Genomic DNA, 21,165 nt, shown 5'->3' with positions numbered 1-21,165 from the left:
AAATGCATAGTGAAACTAAAATCATTGAGATAATTAATAAATCTAATCTTTCGCACCTTAATTGAAAGAGGGTCCCACAACTAGCAACTAAAAGAACTCGATTAGTGGTTTAAATTAAAGCACTTCTTCACGTCCACAAGACAAAATGTGGCAGAACAAAGGAGGAATCTGTTAAAAGCATGCTGTCCCACGAACTTCTTCCAACAAATGTATTATTTGATGGAGATGCTGCGACAAAACTAATGAAACATACATTCGTTCAAGAATTGAAAAATAAAATTTTACCTGACTATTTTCATCTAAAATAGTCACTGTGAAAGTGTTTGGTCCATCACCAACAGAGCTGTTTAAAAAAAAAAAAATTAAATAAAAAATAAAAATATCAATTTGTGCGAAAGTGGAGAGAAAGTCTCGAAATGTTGTATAGTCGTTACTGGCTTTTGCTATAGAGAAAAGCTCATAGCGAAAATGGAAGTAAAGTTTCTCGATTGTTATGGTTATTACTGGTTTTTACTATAGATGAGAACTCAAGATTCTTAAGGTTCTAAATAATAATAATAATAACAATAATAATAATAATAAATTAATGTTGTGCCCTATTTCCAGTTCAAACAGACAAAATACCAACATTGTGTGACGAAGATACCCATCATATTGAATTGCACTAGGACAAAACTTTAAACCATAAGGTCAAAACAGTACCCACTTACCGACGCTTCTCAGCTGCAAATGGTCTACATGCTATTCCGTTTGAGGAAGTTCTCGTTAGGGGTGCATTTAGTATTCCCATGGATTACTGTTCTTTTGGACTCTTTTTGTGCCTTGTGCCTTTCGCCTTTCGCTACGTCGGGTTTGCACGTTAAATGGTGTTTGGAAAGACCACAACCAGTATTGGAATAAGATAATCCTGTTGGAATGGAAACTATACCAGTGAGTGTCGCATCGGACGTTCTTGATGATGGCTTGGTTGGGGTATTTTAAATGGGTTACGACTTCAGTTAGAATTATATCAGCCTCTCTCTATAAATGAGCTTATCTAAAATGTATCGAACTTCGAGAAGTCAGAATTGGGAATATATTTATTGTTGTTTGAAAATAACATTATGAAACCACATACACACCATTTTGCTCGGTGATGTTTTGCTATTTCTTTGACAACACTATAATACTATAGCTATAGAAGTTCCGTGAATTCTTATAAATAAATTGTGACGTGTGTTTTCATAGCCCTTCTTTGAAACTAACTTAAGGCCATTCAGAGAGCTCTGCAGAGACTGAAACTAGTTAGTCGGACATACACATGTCCGGGCAATACGATGGGTGAATGAAAATTTACCATCTCAAGTCCTTATTTTGTGACAGGTCTCGAAAAATGTATGCGGTCTTGCGTGCACAGCGTGATATACGACAGCCTTTCTCTTGACCAGTTCTGGCCATTTCTTTCAAATTACTAGATGCACAAGTGCTATTTGTACCCTGTGTAGGTCTGAATATATCGTTCTGCTCGGCGGCACAAGCTTTTAACGCACAGTGCCCTTGCAGTTCCACAAAATGCATAGCATAATTTTCTCGGGCATCATAGTGCCCTTTGCCCAAGACTATAGAGCTTCTCCTCGCTTTGACTGGAATATTTTTCGCACATTGTTCTCGTAGGTTACCCACTTTCATGACTCGTGAATAAGTGCTTCAGAAATTGCTCGATTACGCTAATTTAATAGACACTCGCAGATGGAAATTCGATTGAAAATAAGTTCTTGATAAATGTCAGATTATGTAAGTGACGTCGAGGTTGTTTTTGCACCCAGCGTTTTCCAAATGGTTTAACATTGTTTTGTGATGGATGGTTAGGTCATTGGCTATATTGTGGCTGCGTACTCTTCTTCTAGTCCTTGACTTTTGCCAGAATATCATCCACTTTTGCAGTAATTTGCCGACCAGTGCAAGCAGCATCTTGGACATTGAAAGTTCCAGAGCGAGAACGACTGAATTATATTTTGTCTGTTGCTTTTGATAATGTGTTTTGTACATAAACAGCACGCATTCCTTTACAGGCCTGTACATCATTTTCGCGTTTATCGAAGTAAAATTGTAACATAGAATGCAGATTTGTAAAACGTTCGCTTATCTTCGCCGCGTAATATCTTAATCTGAATATAAGAATTAAATTTTTTGCACATCTATTAGCTTTAGCTGTCAGGTGTCAAAATTACGTTAGCCCTGAGCCAGTGGGATTTATATACCCCGATACTTCAGACACTAACGCCATCTCGTACGAAAAGGCTCAATAGACACGACACGACAACCTGATATATAAAACTTTAATAATGCTTCTGTATTACATATATGCATTCCAGATGTCGAGCAAGATTATTCGAGACAAAATACTTTTTTTTTTTTTTGGTAATATATCATGTCAATAATTACGATGCAAGTACATACTTCATTTAGGTATATATCTATTTCAAAGTTATCTTTTCAAATACTAATAATAAAAGAAGTCTGTTGCTTGTGTATTCTTGTTGAGAATTAGGATAGATAAGAGAGAGAAATGTTTATTTTTGGTTTATTAATTCACCTTACCAATGCTTAGAATGAAAATACCCAAGCTAAAAGATTATAGCTTTTTGTTCAGTATAATTGTGGGGATATATTTTCTGTGAACGTTTTTATTTTAGAGGACAAATTCAGGCAGCGAACACGTTAGAAAATACAGTTGATGTGGAGCTAATAAACGATGGGGTGAAATACAAGGTCCAAGCAACTAAATCGGGTCCAAATTCGTACTTTCTGGTTATGAATGAATCCTTCAAGGAAGTTGAAGTTCATAGAATGGCTGATGGAGGTAAGAACGAAAGATCTCAATTTTTTTTCTTCGTTTGACTGTATTTCATTGTATAGGTATATTAATCATATCTATCATTTCTTTCCATTTATCTAAAGACTTTCATTGTTTTGTACCGATTTTAGTGTATTAAACCACAGTCCATTTTAAACCAATAGACGATTCCACAGCAGATCTGACATACTGTAGCATAGTGGCGTAGTTTCTCTTCAAGATTAAAGATGCTGAAAGGATGTTTGATGATTCTTTTAATTCAGAAATGATAAAATTTTGATTTCTATTTTAAGAAATGGCGAAATATTTTGATATAAGTTAAGTAAAATGATGAGGTACGTGACATCCACATCAGAAAGTTGATAATTTTGCTACTGATTTTCTAGGTACCTTTGACGATTCGACATTCAGTAGAGAAGATAGTGAAGTTCGTCAGAAAAGAGTATATTCAGTTCTTTAAATATCATTTTTTTTTTTTTTTTAATTAGAAGCAGCTTGTATTAGTTATTTGTTTATGTATTTTTCAGTTTTCTTTTCCAGTATTTCTTAAAAGTGTTTTACGGACATTCGAGAAACACTTGCATGAAATACCTTTTCACTCGATTGAAAGTTACTGGCTATTCTAATTACTAACCTTAAAAGGCAATATGCCGAAAGAGAAACCTGCACAAAATATTATCTGTCGCGCAGCGTCGGCCGCTGGTGAAAAGCCAATGTGCCATGGTGCTACCATCAATAATGTAAAAAGTAATACAACTTTAATTGCTGCTTTTGCATTGCTTACGAGAAGTTGGTTTAAGTCACGCTGTGATTTGGCTCTTCTGACGGGCCTTAAAACTGATTTCTGTGTATGCAAGTTAGTTGGGATCAAGATGAAAGTAAGGAGAAACAACTAACATATTGTGCCACGGTTGAGGCAGGCTCCACAGGAGATTTTGTTTTGACACGACGCAGAAGTCCTGGAATTGTGTCACGTGACTCCTGAATCATTTGTTTGTATTGTAGCGTTTCTAAGCTAGGTACTTTCTAACTAGATATTACATACCATTTTCAACTATTTCTATTTGATACAAGCAAAATAGAAATCTTACCTTCTTGTCTTGTTACCTCAGGTATTATTTCTTCTCTGCTCATGGAAAAAAGATCAACGTGTTGTGTGCTTGGTAGCTTTGGTTCTGCACAGGATAACTGCTGTATTTTGTATTTTTGCGAAGCTTTGTTCCTGAACATTTCAATGTAGTGCTCTTTTCTACTTTCATTTCCTTTTGTATCTAATCTCAGTGAAATTAGGGCAGTATACTACGATGAATGTAGTGAAGAAGTTATTGAAAGCTCCGTTTTCATCGTTGTCATATGACGACAAAATAAGTGTTAAAAATTTAGGAAGCTTAATGCCTGATTTAAGAGTATGTGTGAATCAGCTGACTTGTAGTAAGAAGAAATTGCGTCAATTTGAGAAGAATTTATATATATCAAAAACACTAGAATCTGTAGGTGTGATGTAGCTAATGATTTTTTTTTTTTTTGTTTCTTTCTTTCTTTCGGGGCAGAGGGACGCAAACCGGACACAATGTGACATTACTGATTTAGAGCGTATTTGGGATAAAATAAAATAATAATAATAATAAAAAAAAGCCAGCGGTACACTTGAACAATGCGCTAAGTTTGTCTTTGTCAGGCAAGAGAAATATCCAAGCTCTATTGAATTTTCAACATTATCAGTTCATAGTTATAAAAAATGAACAGATATTCCCGGTGGAGCTGATGAGATTTAGATTCCACGTTAAATTGTAGACTCACGCCTTACGTAGCCTCGCTGCTAAAAGGGGCGCTAAACTACACTCCACATTAAACAAACAAACAAAAACCAAAAAAACTTGGTTATAAATTGTAACCGTTTCTGTGTGTCTGTGGAGATTTAGAACTTGCATTAAGGGCGCATGATGAGTCTGAGAAGTCTTCAAAGATGTCTTTCGACAATTAATCGGTTTTAGTGTAGAACCGGATAAAGATTTCAGAAACCATCTAACACGGGAATATAATGATATATCAACGAAATACTGAAGAGCGAACTAACTCGTTAGACATTTCTCATCATTCTAACTACAAAATCGAAAAACCTAAACTTTTTATCGGCGCATTTTGGAGAAAATGGACATTCCCGAACTAGGCTAAAGTGAAACATACTGAACTAAAGATTTACAGGTGTTGTTACTAAACAAAATCAGTGTCATGGCATACAGACAGAACATTTTTATTTATTCATACTAGCTAACATTAACGTAAATAAACTAAAATTCGTAATTTTCACAGTAAGAAAAACCATAATCAAGAAATAAACTTAGAACAAAATCAAAACATAACAGTGAACAACACATGCACACTGTATGAAAGATATCTGAATGCATTGATCTGCTGTGTAGTTTTGTAGCCGAAATCAAATATAAATTGCACTGGTGTCTCAAAAGAAGCGTATCCATTTATTTGATAATCAGCCTTGATAAACCTTGATCATATATACCATAAATAATGAAACACTTACCATCAAAATTTAACATGTCTGTTGTATTTCTTACGTAAACTGACGCGGGAGAGTCCCACAAGTTGTCGCTAAAATCTTAAAGCCACATAGAACATCTGTAGAGCATCATGAGAAATGAACATGAGCAAAATTTAAGGTGCTATGGACCAGAAGGATAGGAGCTCTTGGGATTCAAAATTTGAATATCCAAAGAATTATATCATGGAATTATGTACACTCATATCCAAAATGATTGTCGCATATCTATAAATGTCTTCTTGTAAGATAATGATTTTGCAGGGTACTTTTTATACTAATACTATGTGTATAATCGGGAAATATATACTTGTAGTAAATTTCATAGGAAAAGAATTATAAATACAAAAATTAGAATGAGTAAAACAAAATGTTGCTAAATGGACAAGAAAGTTTTATTTTCGTTTTATTGTTCTCATTTGTTGCTCTTTTGACATGAAATTTGTCACATACATGTCTTTGCCGATTATACACATACTAACATTACAAGAAATACCGGGCGAATCCGTTATCAAATTATATTCCTACAACAACATATTTATAGACATGCGACAATAATTTTGGACATGGGTGTACGTTTAAAGTAAATATCTTGAAAACCGTTAAAGCAATCAAAACAAATCATCATCATCATAGATATTCTGCCTTTATTGGCAGGTCACTTGCCGCAGCTGAGAAGCTTCCATGCTCCACGGTCCTCCGCTAACTTCTTCGTCTTCGCGTATAATCTTTCTGTTTTTATATCATCCATTAATTATAGTCTCCTTCGCCCCCTCCCTCTCTTTCCCGCCACCATACCCTCTAGGACGTCCCTCATGATACAATCTCTTCTTAGGCAATGTCCCAACCAGTTCCTCTTCCTAATAATATCCAAAAGTGTTCTTTTCTCACCCACCATTTCTAACATTCTCTCATTCGTTTTGCGCTCGGCCCAACTAATTCTTTCCATTCTTCTCCACACCCACATTTCGAAGGCTTCCAGTTGATTTTCATCACCTTTACGTAATGTCCACGTTTCCGCCCTATACAGTACAAAATCAAAACAAAAGCTGCACAATATAATGAGAACAAAATGCCCTATCAAAAACCATAAATATTGTTGCCACAAGTGAAGCATTATTGCCAACTCAAATATTTTATTATAAATAGCACTATATACAAATGTGAACAGATTTAAATTGCACTATTATCACTACACCTAACAGTGAAGTGTAGTGGTACAGTGTTGCATGCTATTAGAGCTACATGTGCTGGAAATGTACAATGGAGAAGTCTAATATGTGGGAACAAAGGGTAATAAAAGAATGCATTAAAAAAAGTGATAATTTTGCAATGTACTTCTGTAGCCCCGATGAATAAGCAGACAACTCGCGAAAACAAAATGATACACGCGAAGAAAGAAACACGTGTTTTCTAATTCTGTAAACTGGTTCTCCAGGCTATCTTATCAATATTTGGAAGAGTGCTTTCTTGGTTTGTGTCTTTCGTGTTAAGTAATACATTCTTTTCCTTCCTCTCCTACATACCATATGATTATGTTTGTGCACCGTAATATTACCATATTCACATTGGAAATATAATTATTTTGTTACTACCTCATTTCATTTTTACTCGGACCGGATAGCGGTGTGGTCTAGAAGGCTTGACAACCGACATACTAAGCATCGCGGGTTCCAATCCCGCCTCGGATATGTTTTTGTTGTATTTTTCACCTTACATTTCATTGTTATCTTTCTCTTTCATAGTGATTCGGATCCCATTTTGCACTCCTATATAGCTTCGAAGCTGACACAGGACGTAAACATTGCATCACTGAATTTTGTTTTTCAAATGCATCAATATTTTGTGACACTTCTGACATTTTCTATGTTATACTATCTGTGTTATGCATTTGAACTAAATTCATAGTATGAGACCCAGATTCCTTTATTACCGTCTGTTGCCACATATCAGACTTCTCCATCGTACATTTTCAGCGCACGTAGCTCCAATAGTGTGCAACACTGTACTACTACACTTCATTGTTAGGTGTAATGATAATAGTGCATTTTAAATCTGTTCACATTTGTATATAGTGCTATTTATAATAAAATATTTTTATGCTGGGTTGGCAATACTGCTTCACCTATGGCAACAATGTTAATGGTTTTCGATAGGGCATTTTGTTCTCATATACTGTGCAACTTTTGTTTCGATTGCTTTAACGTTTTCAAGATATTTACTTCAAACGTACATAATTCCATGACGCAATTCTTTGGATATTCAAATTTTGAATCCTCGTAGCTGCTCTCCTTCTGGTCCATAGCACCTTAAATTTTGCTCATGTTCATTTCTCATTATGCTCTATCAGATGTTCTATGTGGCAATCAGATTTTAGCAACAACTTGTGGGACCCTTCCGTGTGAGAAGTAAGCAAACAAAACCACTGCTACTGGAGTGACAATAATCCTCTTTGGATTGAACATCAGGGATGTTTATGGCGAAAAGATTATGGCCTAATGTAGTATAGTTGACATGAAGATTATTGATTCATTCTTCATCAACGGCATGCTGAATCACCGACTAATAGCTGCGGACAATGGATGAGGACACACTCCCGTTAGTTTTGTCGGAGGATGGCTAATACTAAACCTTCCTTTTCCAGCAGGATGCGCCCCCTCCCCCCCATTAACGACATAGTACGCGGAGCTTTCAAGATCAAGAGTATTCTAAGAGGAGTTTCTAGGAGGACCCAATCTGGGGTTAGGGACCGGTGGATTGTTCAGCACTCGCTTGAACTCTCACACTTCTGGACTTCTACCTACTTGGCTATCTAAATTAAGATAATGATGTACTCTCTCAAATTCCAGAATTGATGCGGTGAATAAAGGATGGTAGTACTGCCGCGAGTCGAGACAAATTACAAGCTGTTCATGAGAAACAGAAGGGGTGTGTGGTATACATCGATTTTGCAGAAGACTGCCGTTTTTGGGATGTGATGTAAGGGAATCAACAAGCAAAACACAAGCGATGATTAGTGATCGGTTAAGGATAGGACAAAATGGTCAACTGCGTTAGTGACTCCTAATGAAACATATCCCATCGACGAATTTGAACATGGTGGCCGTCATAGTCACTTGTATGAGGTTGCCCATCCCTCAACATCACCTTTAGGCAATTTGGAACCGAACCAACAGTCATTCCTTTGTCAAGACAGTCACTTGAGTTATGGCCCTCCTCATATATATATTGCATTATATGCGGTTAATATAGTTTCGAATTTAACATCCATGCCTGATCTTAGGGAACACGATAAAAGAATAAGTTACACTGCTTGCATTGTCTATTTTTCATTTTTACTTTTATTGCTACCCGCTTACTTATACATGAGATAGAGGAGACAGTTCGCCAAATGGACGCAGCATACATATAAATATTAAAATATCATCATCAAATAAACCATGGTTAAGTTTGTGTTAGCTTTACAGGGTGAAAAGTTATGACCTTTTCCCATACAGAGAAAAAAAAAACAAAATAACTTAATTTGCAATTCCGCACTTCGTAGAGCAACCATATTAAAATTTGATGGTAAGCGTTTCATTATTTATAGTGTATGTGATCAAGATTTATCAAGACTGATTATCAAATAAATGGATACACTCCTTTCGAGGCACCAGAACTATTTATATTTGATTTTGGCTACGAGAACTGCAGGGCAGATTAATGCCATGCGATGTCTCTCATACAGTATGCATAGTGTCGTTCACTGCTTTTTCTTCTTTATTTTTTCTTTCTTTCTTTTCTTTTCTTTTTTTCCTTATTATATCCATTTCTTGTTTATGGTTTTCGTTACTGTGAAAATTACGTATCTTACAAGGAACGGATATGAACGTGTCATCCGGACATCTGAATCAAACCTAGTCCATTCGATAAACATAACCTAGATATGTTCATGTACAAAAAAAATTAGGTGCCATGAACAATGGAGTAAGTCCCTGGGGCCCATTAACCCTGTTAGTGTAAAGAAAGTCGTACACTCGCAGCAAAACAGCTATTGCATCAACACTGTTCATTGGAAAGTCATGGTTTATAGTCCATTCTCTTCAACATAAAACAAGTTTTCCACAAGTGCTATGTATTGGGGCCCATTACGTACTTGAACAGGGAAAATTGGGAGAATGTCAGGAAAATTCCCTGCAGAAATCCATCCCATGAACTTTTAGTCCCTCTGGGAGTGGCCCCGGCTAAAAGTTCGAAAATGACTATAGGGGATAAGAAATGTGTGTACGAAGTTTTATATTGATAGACAGAAAAGGTATGAGGGGAAAGCTGTATTGGTATACAAGCTTTTCCCTCATATCTATTCTGTTAAACTTTAGAAAAAATCATTTCTTGTTTGTTTTAATGTGTCTATTCTCTTTTCAGCCAAGCTAAACGACTCATGTTGATTCACAGATACGAAGTTCATTTTGATTTCTGACCGTTCTGAAAGTTCGGTCATTATTTCGCTCCGATTTCCAGAAAGTTCTCTTCTCCTTTGACAATCCATATATTAAGATGCTTTCTGATACACGAAATCAACAATTAGTCCACTGTAAAATGTATTTGGAAATACGTCATTTATATCTAGTCGAAAATCACACACAGTACCGAAATTGGTAAAAAAAAACTACTTGACAATTTTGGAACCAGAGTTAAGAGTCGTAATGAATAGTGTGTCCGTGGTAATAGTTTCTGAGTTTTGGTACGTCTTTTATTTACGTGACATGACCAACAACTTCTAACTGTATTTGTAATTAACGTCTTCATGCGAGGAAAATAAATTCTATAAATGGATAATTGTATGTCGTAGCTTCACGTTAATGAGCGAAAGTAAGTGATGACATGCGTTTCATTTACAGTGAAAGTAAGATACATATAATAAGATTTTAGTTACTTTAACAAATTTATTTGTTCGATTAAGTTTGCCATCTATTAATTCGTACCATTTCGAGATTCTCCCTACATTGGTATTTGATCATTTTCCTCATTTCTAAATATTTTCAAAGATTTCTTATCATTCTGAAACCGCCTTATATTTTACGGTTCGAAAAAATTCACAAAACCGTTTGTCCTGATTACTATTTTATTGAAAGATCACAAGGTGTATAGGAAGCAGCGGATAATGGCGAGGTCCATTCGCTATGTTAAGTTGGTTCTTCATACGAATTGATCTGAATTGATAGTCCGAATCAAGATGACACATGAAAACTTTCACGAGCAATAGTTCGAAAATTTCCTGATAATGGTATGTCCATCCAAACTTCCTTTATGTAACAAACGTTTGCAGAAGACGTTATTTTCACAATCATGCCAAAACGTTCTAATAACATCAAGAATACCTAAAACACAACCTTGGTTCTGCAGTTAGTTTTTAGGAGGAGAAGAAGTTTTATTTATTTATTTATTTCAAAATTCCGTCCCATATTTGATGTGTCCAGAGTCTAAAACTGATTTCATAAGAAATTGCGGATTTTCTATTAATACTATCAAGCTATAAACGCTCAGTCTATTCAATGGCTACTTTAATACTTTTCCAAATTCTTTTTCAGAAGTCGGAAATGAAGGCAAATCACCCACATAAAGTACAATATTTTCTGTTTATAAATTTGCTAAATACCTTATGAAATGTATTAAAATATACCACAAAGTAACCAAAAAAGTTCTTTCCACTTGTGACATCACATTAACAATGCACTTACAAACGAAATGACGCACGTGCCGGCCAAGCGATTGGAAGATAGTCTGACCATCGAGCTTCGTTGTATATATGAACCAGTAGTAGCTTGTCCAGTGTCAAAGAGAAATGAGGTATCGTAGCAGCTTGTTCGTATGTATTTGATGTATGACTTTAAACTGGGACTGTCACCTGCTGCATAAAGTCGCCGCATATGCCAGGCTTTTGGGGAGAATGCCGCAATCGAACGCACCGCCAGGCATTGGTTCCAGAAATTTCGTTCGGGAGATGTGAGCGTTTCGGATGAACCTCACAGTAGACGACCACATGTGTTGAATGACGAGGCTCCGAGAGCAACTATCGAGGAGAACAGTGGTCGAACGTGTAATGAACTTGCAAAAAAGTTTGATATTTCCGTTGAAACAACCAGACTGAACCTGCATGGGATAGGAATATCTTACAAGCTAAGCCAGTGGGACCCTGCACATTGTCGGTAGACAAGACACAACGAGTGACAGCCTGTTAGTCCTTGGTGACGCGGCACCTCAACATATCCATATTTGATCGCTTGCTCACTACTGACGAAAAGTGGTCCCTCTATGACACTCCAAAGCTTAGCAGACATTTGTTGTCGCCACATGACCCTGTTCCCCACGTTTCAAGACTACCTCTTTCCCAGAGGAAGGTTATGCTCTGCATGGTGGAATTGTTGGCAAGTAGTGCATTATAAGCTCCTTCCACCTGGTCAGACCATCACTGCTGACCTTTACTCTCAGCAATTGCAAAGGCTGCACCATGGAATGTGGCAGAATGAGCCGGCATTGGTGAATCGTAAGGATGTGCTGTTTCTGCACGATAATGCCAACCCACATGTGGCAAAGGGAATCCGGGAGACCCTTCAAAAAATATCTGGGTTTCCCCCATTTCCTAAAAAATTACAATGGGCAAATTTAGGCACGGAAGAAGGCGTGATATCATCTGTCCCCCTTCCTTTTCAAATCCACTTTTCCCCCCTGAAATCAGGCGATTAGTCGATTCTATTAGAACTACAGCTGAACATATAAGCGCATTAATAATATATCCATGTTTTTTTATGTATATTTGGGACTTGAATTTTTACCAATGTTTAATGTAGAAATGTGATCAGACTCTTTTTCCCTTCAAGTAGACAGAAGTCTCATATTAAGTTCCATTGGAAATCAGGTGATTCCTCGATTCTATTAGGACTACAGATGAACATCTTGGCGTATTATAAACAGATCTATGTTTTTTCTAGTGTATTCAAGGCTTTAATTTTTACCATTGTTTAATGTAAGCACATGAAATAATCTTTGTCATTTTTCCAATAAGGGTAAATCGAAATATTTTCCATTTACCAGTTGGCAGCCCAAATTCGATTTTTCAATTTGAAAATCGTCTATTTTCCTAACTACAAAAATTTCCTCGCTAATTGCATTTGTGACGATTAAACTGAAAATTTCAACTAGAAATTCATTTTTAAACTATTAGTAGATCTCTCAATCGCTTTTTAAATTAAGAGATGACTTTCTCCCTTTCTATCATCATTGTGTTCATTACTCAGGAGTATACCGGGTGCACCATTTATAATGTCCCACCTTTATAACAGAGGAACCAAGAGAGGGAGAGAAGCGAAAGTTTTCAAAAAGCAACTATAGGAAGGGGGACATCTAACCATATATTGTGTAACATCACCAGGTGAACAGTGTTGCCAACCCAATATAAAGTTATGTTTTTTTTTTTTTTAAATGGAATGGCCTAAATTTTATTTCATAATTCGAATCAGCAATGAAAACAAAGATGAAAGAGATGACACTCGCAGATCAGTGTTGCATACTTTTTCAGAAATAACGTTAAACATGTGTCAAATTTAAACGCCTTTAACAAACACAAGTAATGAAGTAGTAACTATTTGTGCTCATTAAATTAAATACTGGGAAGAACTCTTTAAGATGACTTCAAGTTTAGAAGGATCAGTTAAACAGTGTTGCCACAACAGAAGAGAGAAAAGTTGAGTTTGGAAATAGTGCAATAACTTGGAAAAGGTCCCTAGTACAGTATAGTTTAAAATTCATAGAGCAAACCGTTATATCATGAGAAGCATTATCACCTTTATTTGAGATCGATAAGTGAAGTACTTACCGAGATCTTCGGTACTTTGTAAAAGCTGGGAATTCTGTGCTGTACAAGATAGTAACGATGTCTCAAATTCCCTTTTTTTCCCTCAGCGTTGGAGAAATCGGAAGGAAATGATTAAAACGAAATAAAACATTAATGAATGAACATACAATGAAATGAAACAAATTTGAGTTCTTGAAGAGACTAATCAAACGTAATGTTGTGGATATAAATTGTTTTTGAGTTAGTAATACGAATTCACATTTCAACAATATGGTACAAATACGTTTACGAGAGTTACCTAATAGCTACTTTCGTGCGGTGAATACACTTATTCTCGTGCAACTTTAGGTGGGGTAATATCGAAACAATTCAATAGTATCTCTAAATATTACCGACTTGTTACCATTTCTTTTTAAAACACGAATGAATGAAATAAATAAGAGTTTGTTGCAATTGAAGCAATACAAAGGATGGTTTGCAAAAACAATTTCTTTGGCTGTGTGGTCACTGGTGGTTGTAACCAAGTACGTGTAACCAAGATAATTACTCACTTTCCTCACTTGCTAACATACGTCTAAGAGGATCACTCGGAAGCAATGCTCAAAAAAATTCTACATACAAGAAATGCAAGAAGTCATTATAACTGCTATGCCGATGATCACTAACAAAATGGTAAATATTGCTTTGCGTTGACGCAATCCATATCGGAATGGTCCCCCAAGTCTCTCGCATTACCCATTAGGTCACGAATCAAATTTCTTTGTATGGGATACGTAGTACAGATGAACTCTCACTTAGGAACTTACAATTTTAAAGTCATTGGCCTTAAATCAGTAATTTTTTATTTTTTATTTATTATTTGTAACCATATTATTTTAAATCTCTGCAAAGGTTAGATGTATGAGTTGTAGCCTACATGCAATGAAATAGGCCTTATTCTGGAAATAGATAATTATATTTACCATAAAATTCCTGTATTTTTTACATTTCTACTTTGCCGCCAGCTTGTCAAACTGCACGTTATCTTCTGTATTTGTCAGCTCATTTATTTAATGTGTAGTTAAAATTCATCGAATTAGTTTGAAACGCGCTGCAGTCTTTCATGTGAAGCTCTACATAATGTTTTAAGCACAACTTCAGGAATATTTTTTGTGTATGTTTACTTTTGCCGCATCACTCGAAATAATTGTTCAAAAATTGCAATTCTTTCACAAATTCTTTCTTGTTGTTTACTAAATAAATTGCGCTAGGCGACATGAAAATATCTCAAATAGCATAGTTAAATTTCAAGTGGACCATCATAATCAATTGTTGAAAAAGTAAAGTTCTTCAAGGATTTGCGTGTACATACGGCGTCCGGATGTATGCAGAAAAACTGCAATGCAAAAATACGGAACAACCTGTGCTAGGATCCCACTAAAAAGCACAAATGGTATCTAAGCAAGTCACGGCAGGGCGAAGCTGGAGGGAACGAGCTCTAGCGAGGGCGTGCGTCCGAAGGGAGCAGGTGCATCAGCGAAAGTTGGTATATGCAAAAATGAGAATAGTGGAAACGAGTAGATTTTGGCAATGATATGAGTGTCAATAATACTTGTCATGGTTTCATACTTGTAGCGTTCCACTTGTAAACATAAAATACACTTTCAGTACACTGTGCACAAATACAACACTGGTGGAAAATAGTTTCTAATACAACCATTTTTCATATGCACTCATTATTTCTTCAGTAGTGAAGTACTTGTAAGGATTTTACACTAGTAACCCTACATTTGTAAACATAAAATACAGATGTGTTACTTTGTATTTAATTCTGTTGCTTGCAGAAATTTGTTCTTTATAAATATATGTCTTTTCATGCGAAGTATTGAATTTTACCCGTAAATCTTTCAAAATTTGGTGTGCCAAAAGTAAACCAGCACCTTATTTATTATAAATTCAAAGGTAAATAAATTGACCAAAATGCAAGTAGTAAGACTGACGTAATATACTATACACGGGCTCACGCACAACAAGTCGTGATATTTTTAACTTATGTAATATAGTGCTGACGGGGTTCACTAAAATTAGTTTTTCTTTTGTTGTTGTTTTTTTTCTTGAAGATAAAATATGAGTTAGGATAGGTAAGTTGGCTTTGGTTAGCTCAGCAAAGTATACATTTGGTAAACTCCTCCTATGATACTTTACCAAACGTAAAAGTATCTGAATTGTGCATTAATATCACAAAAATCATAGGTTCAAGTTTTCTTTCACATACGCAGCAGATGGGTAGTAATTAATGAAAGTCTTAAAATGTTTTATACGGCTTTATCCTGCAGTGGATTGTGTTAGCGAAATGTAAAGTTTGTTTTTTTTTTTTTCGATACTTGGTATGCAATTATAATTATTTATTTCATTATTTGCGTTCGTTAGTGATCCGCAAATTTTACGATCATTATTACGAAATCAGACTTAGATACTGTTATTTAGCGTGGCACATAAGACCGTTGTTGTTATGGTACCAATAGCTTATAATGTTCGCATTTAGTGTGTACATGTACCCTTACGTACAATGTTATGTCCTAGCAAATGTTCGGAATATTTTTTTGCAATATATTGTACGACAGGCATTTCGAACTTCTGCACACTGAAATATGTTATGAAAGTAAATAATTTATTGTAAAATATACCTTTACAGGCCTTCAATATAATCTCCATATTTGTTTATGACAGCTTCCCAAAATTTGGTGAATTCTGTATTCTGGATAGGGCACCCTCATTGTTGACGTGTTTAATCACTCGGGTCACCTCACTGAAAGCTTTGTCAATTGAATCAAAACGTTTTCCATAGAGTGGTTCTTTCAATTTGGAAAACAAATCAAAGTCTAGTGGGCTCAAATTAGGACTATATTGGGAAGGGAAGTATTTTCCATCCATACTTGTAGAGCAGTATGCGGTCTTGCATTATCGTTTAAAATGAGGACACCAGCTGCATGCATGTCAGGATATCTTTCACGAATTTTTGGGCGCAAAACATTTTGAAGAAACAGCTTGTAGTGTACGCCTGGTACAGACGTCCCGTATGACACTCTATTCTAGCCATCTCTCCATTCGTATCATACGCGATCATCGTGAGTTTAACATTTGATTGTTGCCGGCGGAATTTTCTCGGGCATGAGAGTCTGAACTGTTTTATTGTGACGAATGAGACTTCAGTTCTGGTTCAAAATCTCGTATGCAGGTTTCATCAATTCCAACAGTCCTTCGTAAAAACTGATCTTCTTCTCTTTGATAACGTTGAAGCAATTCTGTTGCGACATGCTTTCTGCTCTTTACTGAGATCATGCGGAACCCATCTCATCTTCAGCTTCAGCTTCTCAGTAATGATTCTGTAAACTGAAGTGACAGCCATTTTGGCCTCATATGCAATTTTCTTTCATGTTTTCGTCGATCCTCTCTCAAAATGTCATTCACAATAATCTCAAAGGTATAACCTATTGCAGGGGTGTCCGCAGTGCTTACACGACCGTCAAGGAAATGAGCAGAGCATCGTAATAAAGTGCTATGATCCACTATACTATTTCCACAAACGTCTCGCAAAGCATTCTAAATTTCAGTTGGATTCTTTCCACATAGAGTTTCGATTTTGATACAGGAGCGTTTGTCATCATGTGTAACCCAACCTCAGTCGGATTCACCACTGAATTTCTCACAACACAGCTACGCAAACGAGAAAACACAGAAACAATCGTCAAGCCCAAATTCTGATCCACAACTAACCTAAAAGTGAACTTGATCAATCCACTGAAATGGTCGTGCATAAGCTGTATGCAACATTTTTGAAGTGACCCTCGTACTTATATCTGGATTCTCTAATTTTGTAACGGTTTGCGTCAACACAAAGCGAAAATAAGCCTTTCGGTTCTACTTTCACGTACTGACGTGTTTTATTTTCTAAGAACTCAGTCCCACGTTTGTTTTTTCTGAACTCCAAGAATGTGTCATATCATAATGGCTACGTAGCACAGGTTGTGCTCGTTTCTCGCCCTTGTCTTCTTTTACACGCATACACACTGTCGCTCACATGCCTCCTCCATACGGACACAAGCCCGTGTGAGTTTCCAACTTCGTTCTGTTCAAATGCATGAAATGATAGTTTCCAGTCACCACCATGCTGAGGTTTGTACGTACTTTTCCAAGAATAATCCCTTTTCTGACATCATTTTGAGTACATCACAAATCTGTAATCAATTATTGTAAAGTATTGAACAAAAAAACCAAAGATTTTGATTTAATTATAATAGGAAAATTGAGTGGGTATTTCTTCTTAAAGTTAAGCTGCGAGGGCACGATGGCTCAGCGGTAGAGCGCTTACCTCTGGTGTGTGGGCTCCTTAATACAATTTCCTGTCCAGTAAGCTTGTGGTGGATAACATCGTGTCTGCGCCGTTGTCGGGTATTCTCGCTTTCTCTCACATTATCATCCCACTGATTCTTCCATCATCAGTCACTTGCCTTAACCATTGTCCTTCTTAGCATAAATGGCATAAACGTGGGACGTTATATAGAAAGTTAACCTGCGCTAAGGAATAACGATGCCACATATAACTTGCAGAAGAACTATGGAATATTCTTTACACAGTATGTTTACACTATTTTATTTACACCCTGGGACGTAAAACTCAAAGATTTCATTTTATTTTGTTTACCTTTGCTAACGCGCCTGTTCCCTATAGACACCTTGAATTTCCACTTGTTTCGCCCTGCCCTGACTTGGTTAAATACTTCCTTGCTTTTTGTGGCCATCCAATAGAGGCCATCCTACTGCTGCTGCTGCTGCTGCTACTACTACTACTACTATTACTATTACTACTACTACTACTACTACTACTACTACTACTACTACTTCTTCTTCTTCTTCTTATATTATGGATCCGTATAGTAAAACTACACGCCTAATAACGTAATCTCACGTAACATAATGTAATCCAACCAAATATAACCGAATGCAGTATATTTTGGTACTTTATTTTTCGATTTTCAAATTGGTCCGGCGATACAGCAGTAATGCGAGGAATCGGCACTTATGAATCCATAAATTCAACTCACTTCTTAAAAACAATTTGTAAATTACTTGTAGTCAATTTCGTAGTGAATGAAATACAAAATAAGTTGTGTATGTTCTCCTAAAATTGGACAGTACGTGTAAATATTGGATGATCTGAAAAAATTTGCTAGCATTTAACAGAACTTAGCCTATGTATTTTCAATTAAATTTTGTCATCTATTAATATCTACGTTTTATTGTCTTTTCTAACTTATATTCAGGAGAAAGACATTAACCTGGTATAACCTTGCGTTACCATACGGTCACATTGCGCGAGATGACCTTCAAATTGTTTTCCTCTGATTAGGTTCATATAGACTCACATGTATCGCAGTCAACTCTCAGCTAATGATGTGTTTGACACGATTTAAGTATCAATCTTGAGATTCCCTTGTTTAGTGTTAAGTTACATGCATCTGAAAATCTTGCTACTTCTAGAGTGCAACAATGGCACATAATAAAAGATGAGAATTCATTTTATCTTTACGTTGTTGTTAACATATTCCCAATTATTGTGTGTTTTGGTTCAGAAATAAGTCCGGCGTTGAGGTAAATAATGTATTGTGTTAAGAAACATACATGAACGTTGTGCAGAGCTATGTACCGTTCATGTTACCACATGGTCACGCTAGGCTTTCGTAGTAACAATAAGGCTTGGCAAATCATAATTTTTCCGTCCTAGGAAAAACTGTTCCTTCGCATTTCCAGGTACTTAACAGTGTATGCAGTATTGGAAGAACTTCAGAAACCCGATGGAATAGGCCATGGAGAAATAGAGTGTATATTTATTGAGCCTCCAGAATCAAATGTTTTATCTGACGAGGATTCGGCAGATGAAGATGTTGGAGGTTTGATAGACAACCTAAGTAGGAGACAACTCAATGCTTTGGGAGAAGTAGTATTCTCCAACGACATGTGTTTGGGAGGGACTGATGGGGAGAAAGAGGGAGAGAATCTGGAACAAGGGAGTGAAAACATAGAGAAGGAGAAAAGTAATATTTCAAAGAAACGGAAGCGGAATCAGTGTGAGAACGGGGGAAAGTTGACATAAAACGATATCAGCAATTCGCTGCCTGGATTCCCCGAAGGAGATTATTCAAAATATACTGACTTCGAACCGGTTGAACTTTTTGAATTTTTCTTTGATGAAGATATATTCAATTTAGCTATCTGTGAAATCCAGAAATATGCTCAGTTTAAAAACAAGCCAAATCCGAATGCCTCTAAAGAAGATTGAAATTATGTTTGGGTGTTTTGTTTGTGTCAGGGTATAATACACTTCCAGGCAAGAGATACTATTGAGATTCTCGGACTGCTATTAGAAATGTAATGGTACACAATGCAATTAGAAGGGATAGGTTTATTCAGATAATGAGGTTTTTGCATTTTGCGGACCAACAATAAGGTGAGTGAATCACATAAACTTTGGAAACTACGCTCAATAATGAATAAATTGAAAAGTAATTGCATCAAACATTTTGTTCCAGCGCAGGCAATAAATTTTGACGAAGCAATGTTAGCATACTATGGCAGACATGGTTGTAAAAAGTTTATAAAATGAAAACCTGTGCGTTTCTGGTACGAGGTTTGGTGCCTCAATAGCCCAAATGGATACCTAATCAACTTTGATGTGTACGAAGGCAAAAATCTGCAATGCATAGCAGAATATAAACAAAAATTTGGAAAAGCAGACGCTCCTCTGTTATATATGATAGATGAATTTCCAAGTGACGTTAAAAATTACCATTCAGCTTCTATTTCAACAATATTTTCACAAGCATAACACTTCTGTTATACCTAAAGTCCTTAATGGATATGCTGTAACTGGTACTATACATGAAAACACGGTTCCCAAAGAATGCAATTTTTCAGCGTCATCTGAATTCAAGAAGCTACGAACATAGAGGCAGTGAAGATGGTGTAGTCATTTCAAGATAGCATGACAATTCAGTAGTCACAGTCGCATCCACTGTTCATGATGTTTTCCCACTAGGAAATGTAAAAAGATATTCCAGATCAGCCAAGAAAGAGATCACAGTAACTCGTCCACGTTTGATCGGAGAATACAATACGTTTATGGGGGGCACAGATCGAATGGATATGAACATAAAATACTACTGAATTGGCATTAAAGGAAAGAAATGGTGGTGGTCAATCTTCATTTGTCTGTTGGATGTATCATTTCACAATGTATGGCAGATACCAGTCAATGCTGGTTCAACTTTTAGTCAACTAGAATCTAGAAGAGAAATTGCTCAATACTATTTACTTGCATTTGGTTCGTCTCCAAGAGGTGCTGGACGTCTAGTTGTATCCAGACTGAGTTTCTCTGGAAACAGAATATCCGATTCAGTAAGATTTCATGGTATTGGCCATTTAGTTATTCCTGTTCCTGGCAACAAACGAAGAAGATGTGCTGGAGAAAATTGTTCAACAGTGGGGCGTACATCATGTGTAAAATGTGGTGTTGGCCTTTGTGTTCCTTGTTTTTTTCAATTTCCATACTAAGAAGTATTAAACACACTATTGTTGACATTTTCCCAAGACAATGGGAATAACTTTGTGAAAGAAAGGTAAGGAAAATATAGTTTTTGAACCCTACTCTAGTGTTATTTATTGCATTTATATATCACGAAGGCCTAGCGTGACCATATGCAAACACCATATATATGGACACCAAAAATTATTTTCACAGATGCAATGGTATTTTTGTGATGTATGAAGCCCAATTAACATATTCAAGTATAAATTAACAAAAAAAAAAAGTTCAAAAAAATTCAGACTCTATCCGGTTAAATTAAAGTAATATATCTTTATGATGATCAAGAAACAATTATTCGTAGCATACATTACAAA

General features: G+C 36.2%; 1 protein-coding gene across 1 annotated transcript in view; it reads left to right on the top strand.

Annotated features, from left to right (window-relative positions):
* Nucleotides 1-21,165, top strand: part of ACC (acetyl-CoA carboxylase) — a 776,633-nt gene that overhangs the window by 255,765 nt on the left and 499,703 nt on the right. The window contains exon 11 of the mRNA XM_081728639.1: nt 2,676-2,842. Within this exon, the coding sequence (XP_081584765.1) occupies nt 2,676-2,842 (167 nt within the window). The remainder of the gene's footprint in view (nt 1-2,675; nt 2,843-21,165) is intronic.

The sequence above is a fragment of the Thermobia domestica genome, chromosome 10 (genome assembly GCF_964235325.1).
Source record: "Thermobia domestica chromosome 10, izTheDome1.hap1.1, whole genome shotgun sequence".
NCBI classification, from domain to species: domain Eukaryota; kingdom Metazoa; phylum Arthropoda; class Insecta; order Zygentoma; family Lepismatidae; genus Thermobia; species Thermobia domestica.
Note: the sequence above shows the minus strand (reverse complement) of the source record. Positions and strands in the feature narration are given on the sequence as shown.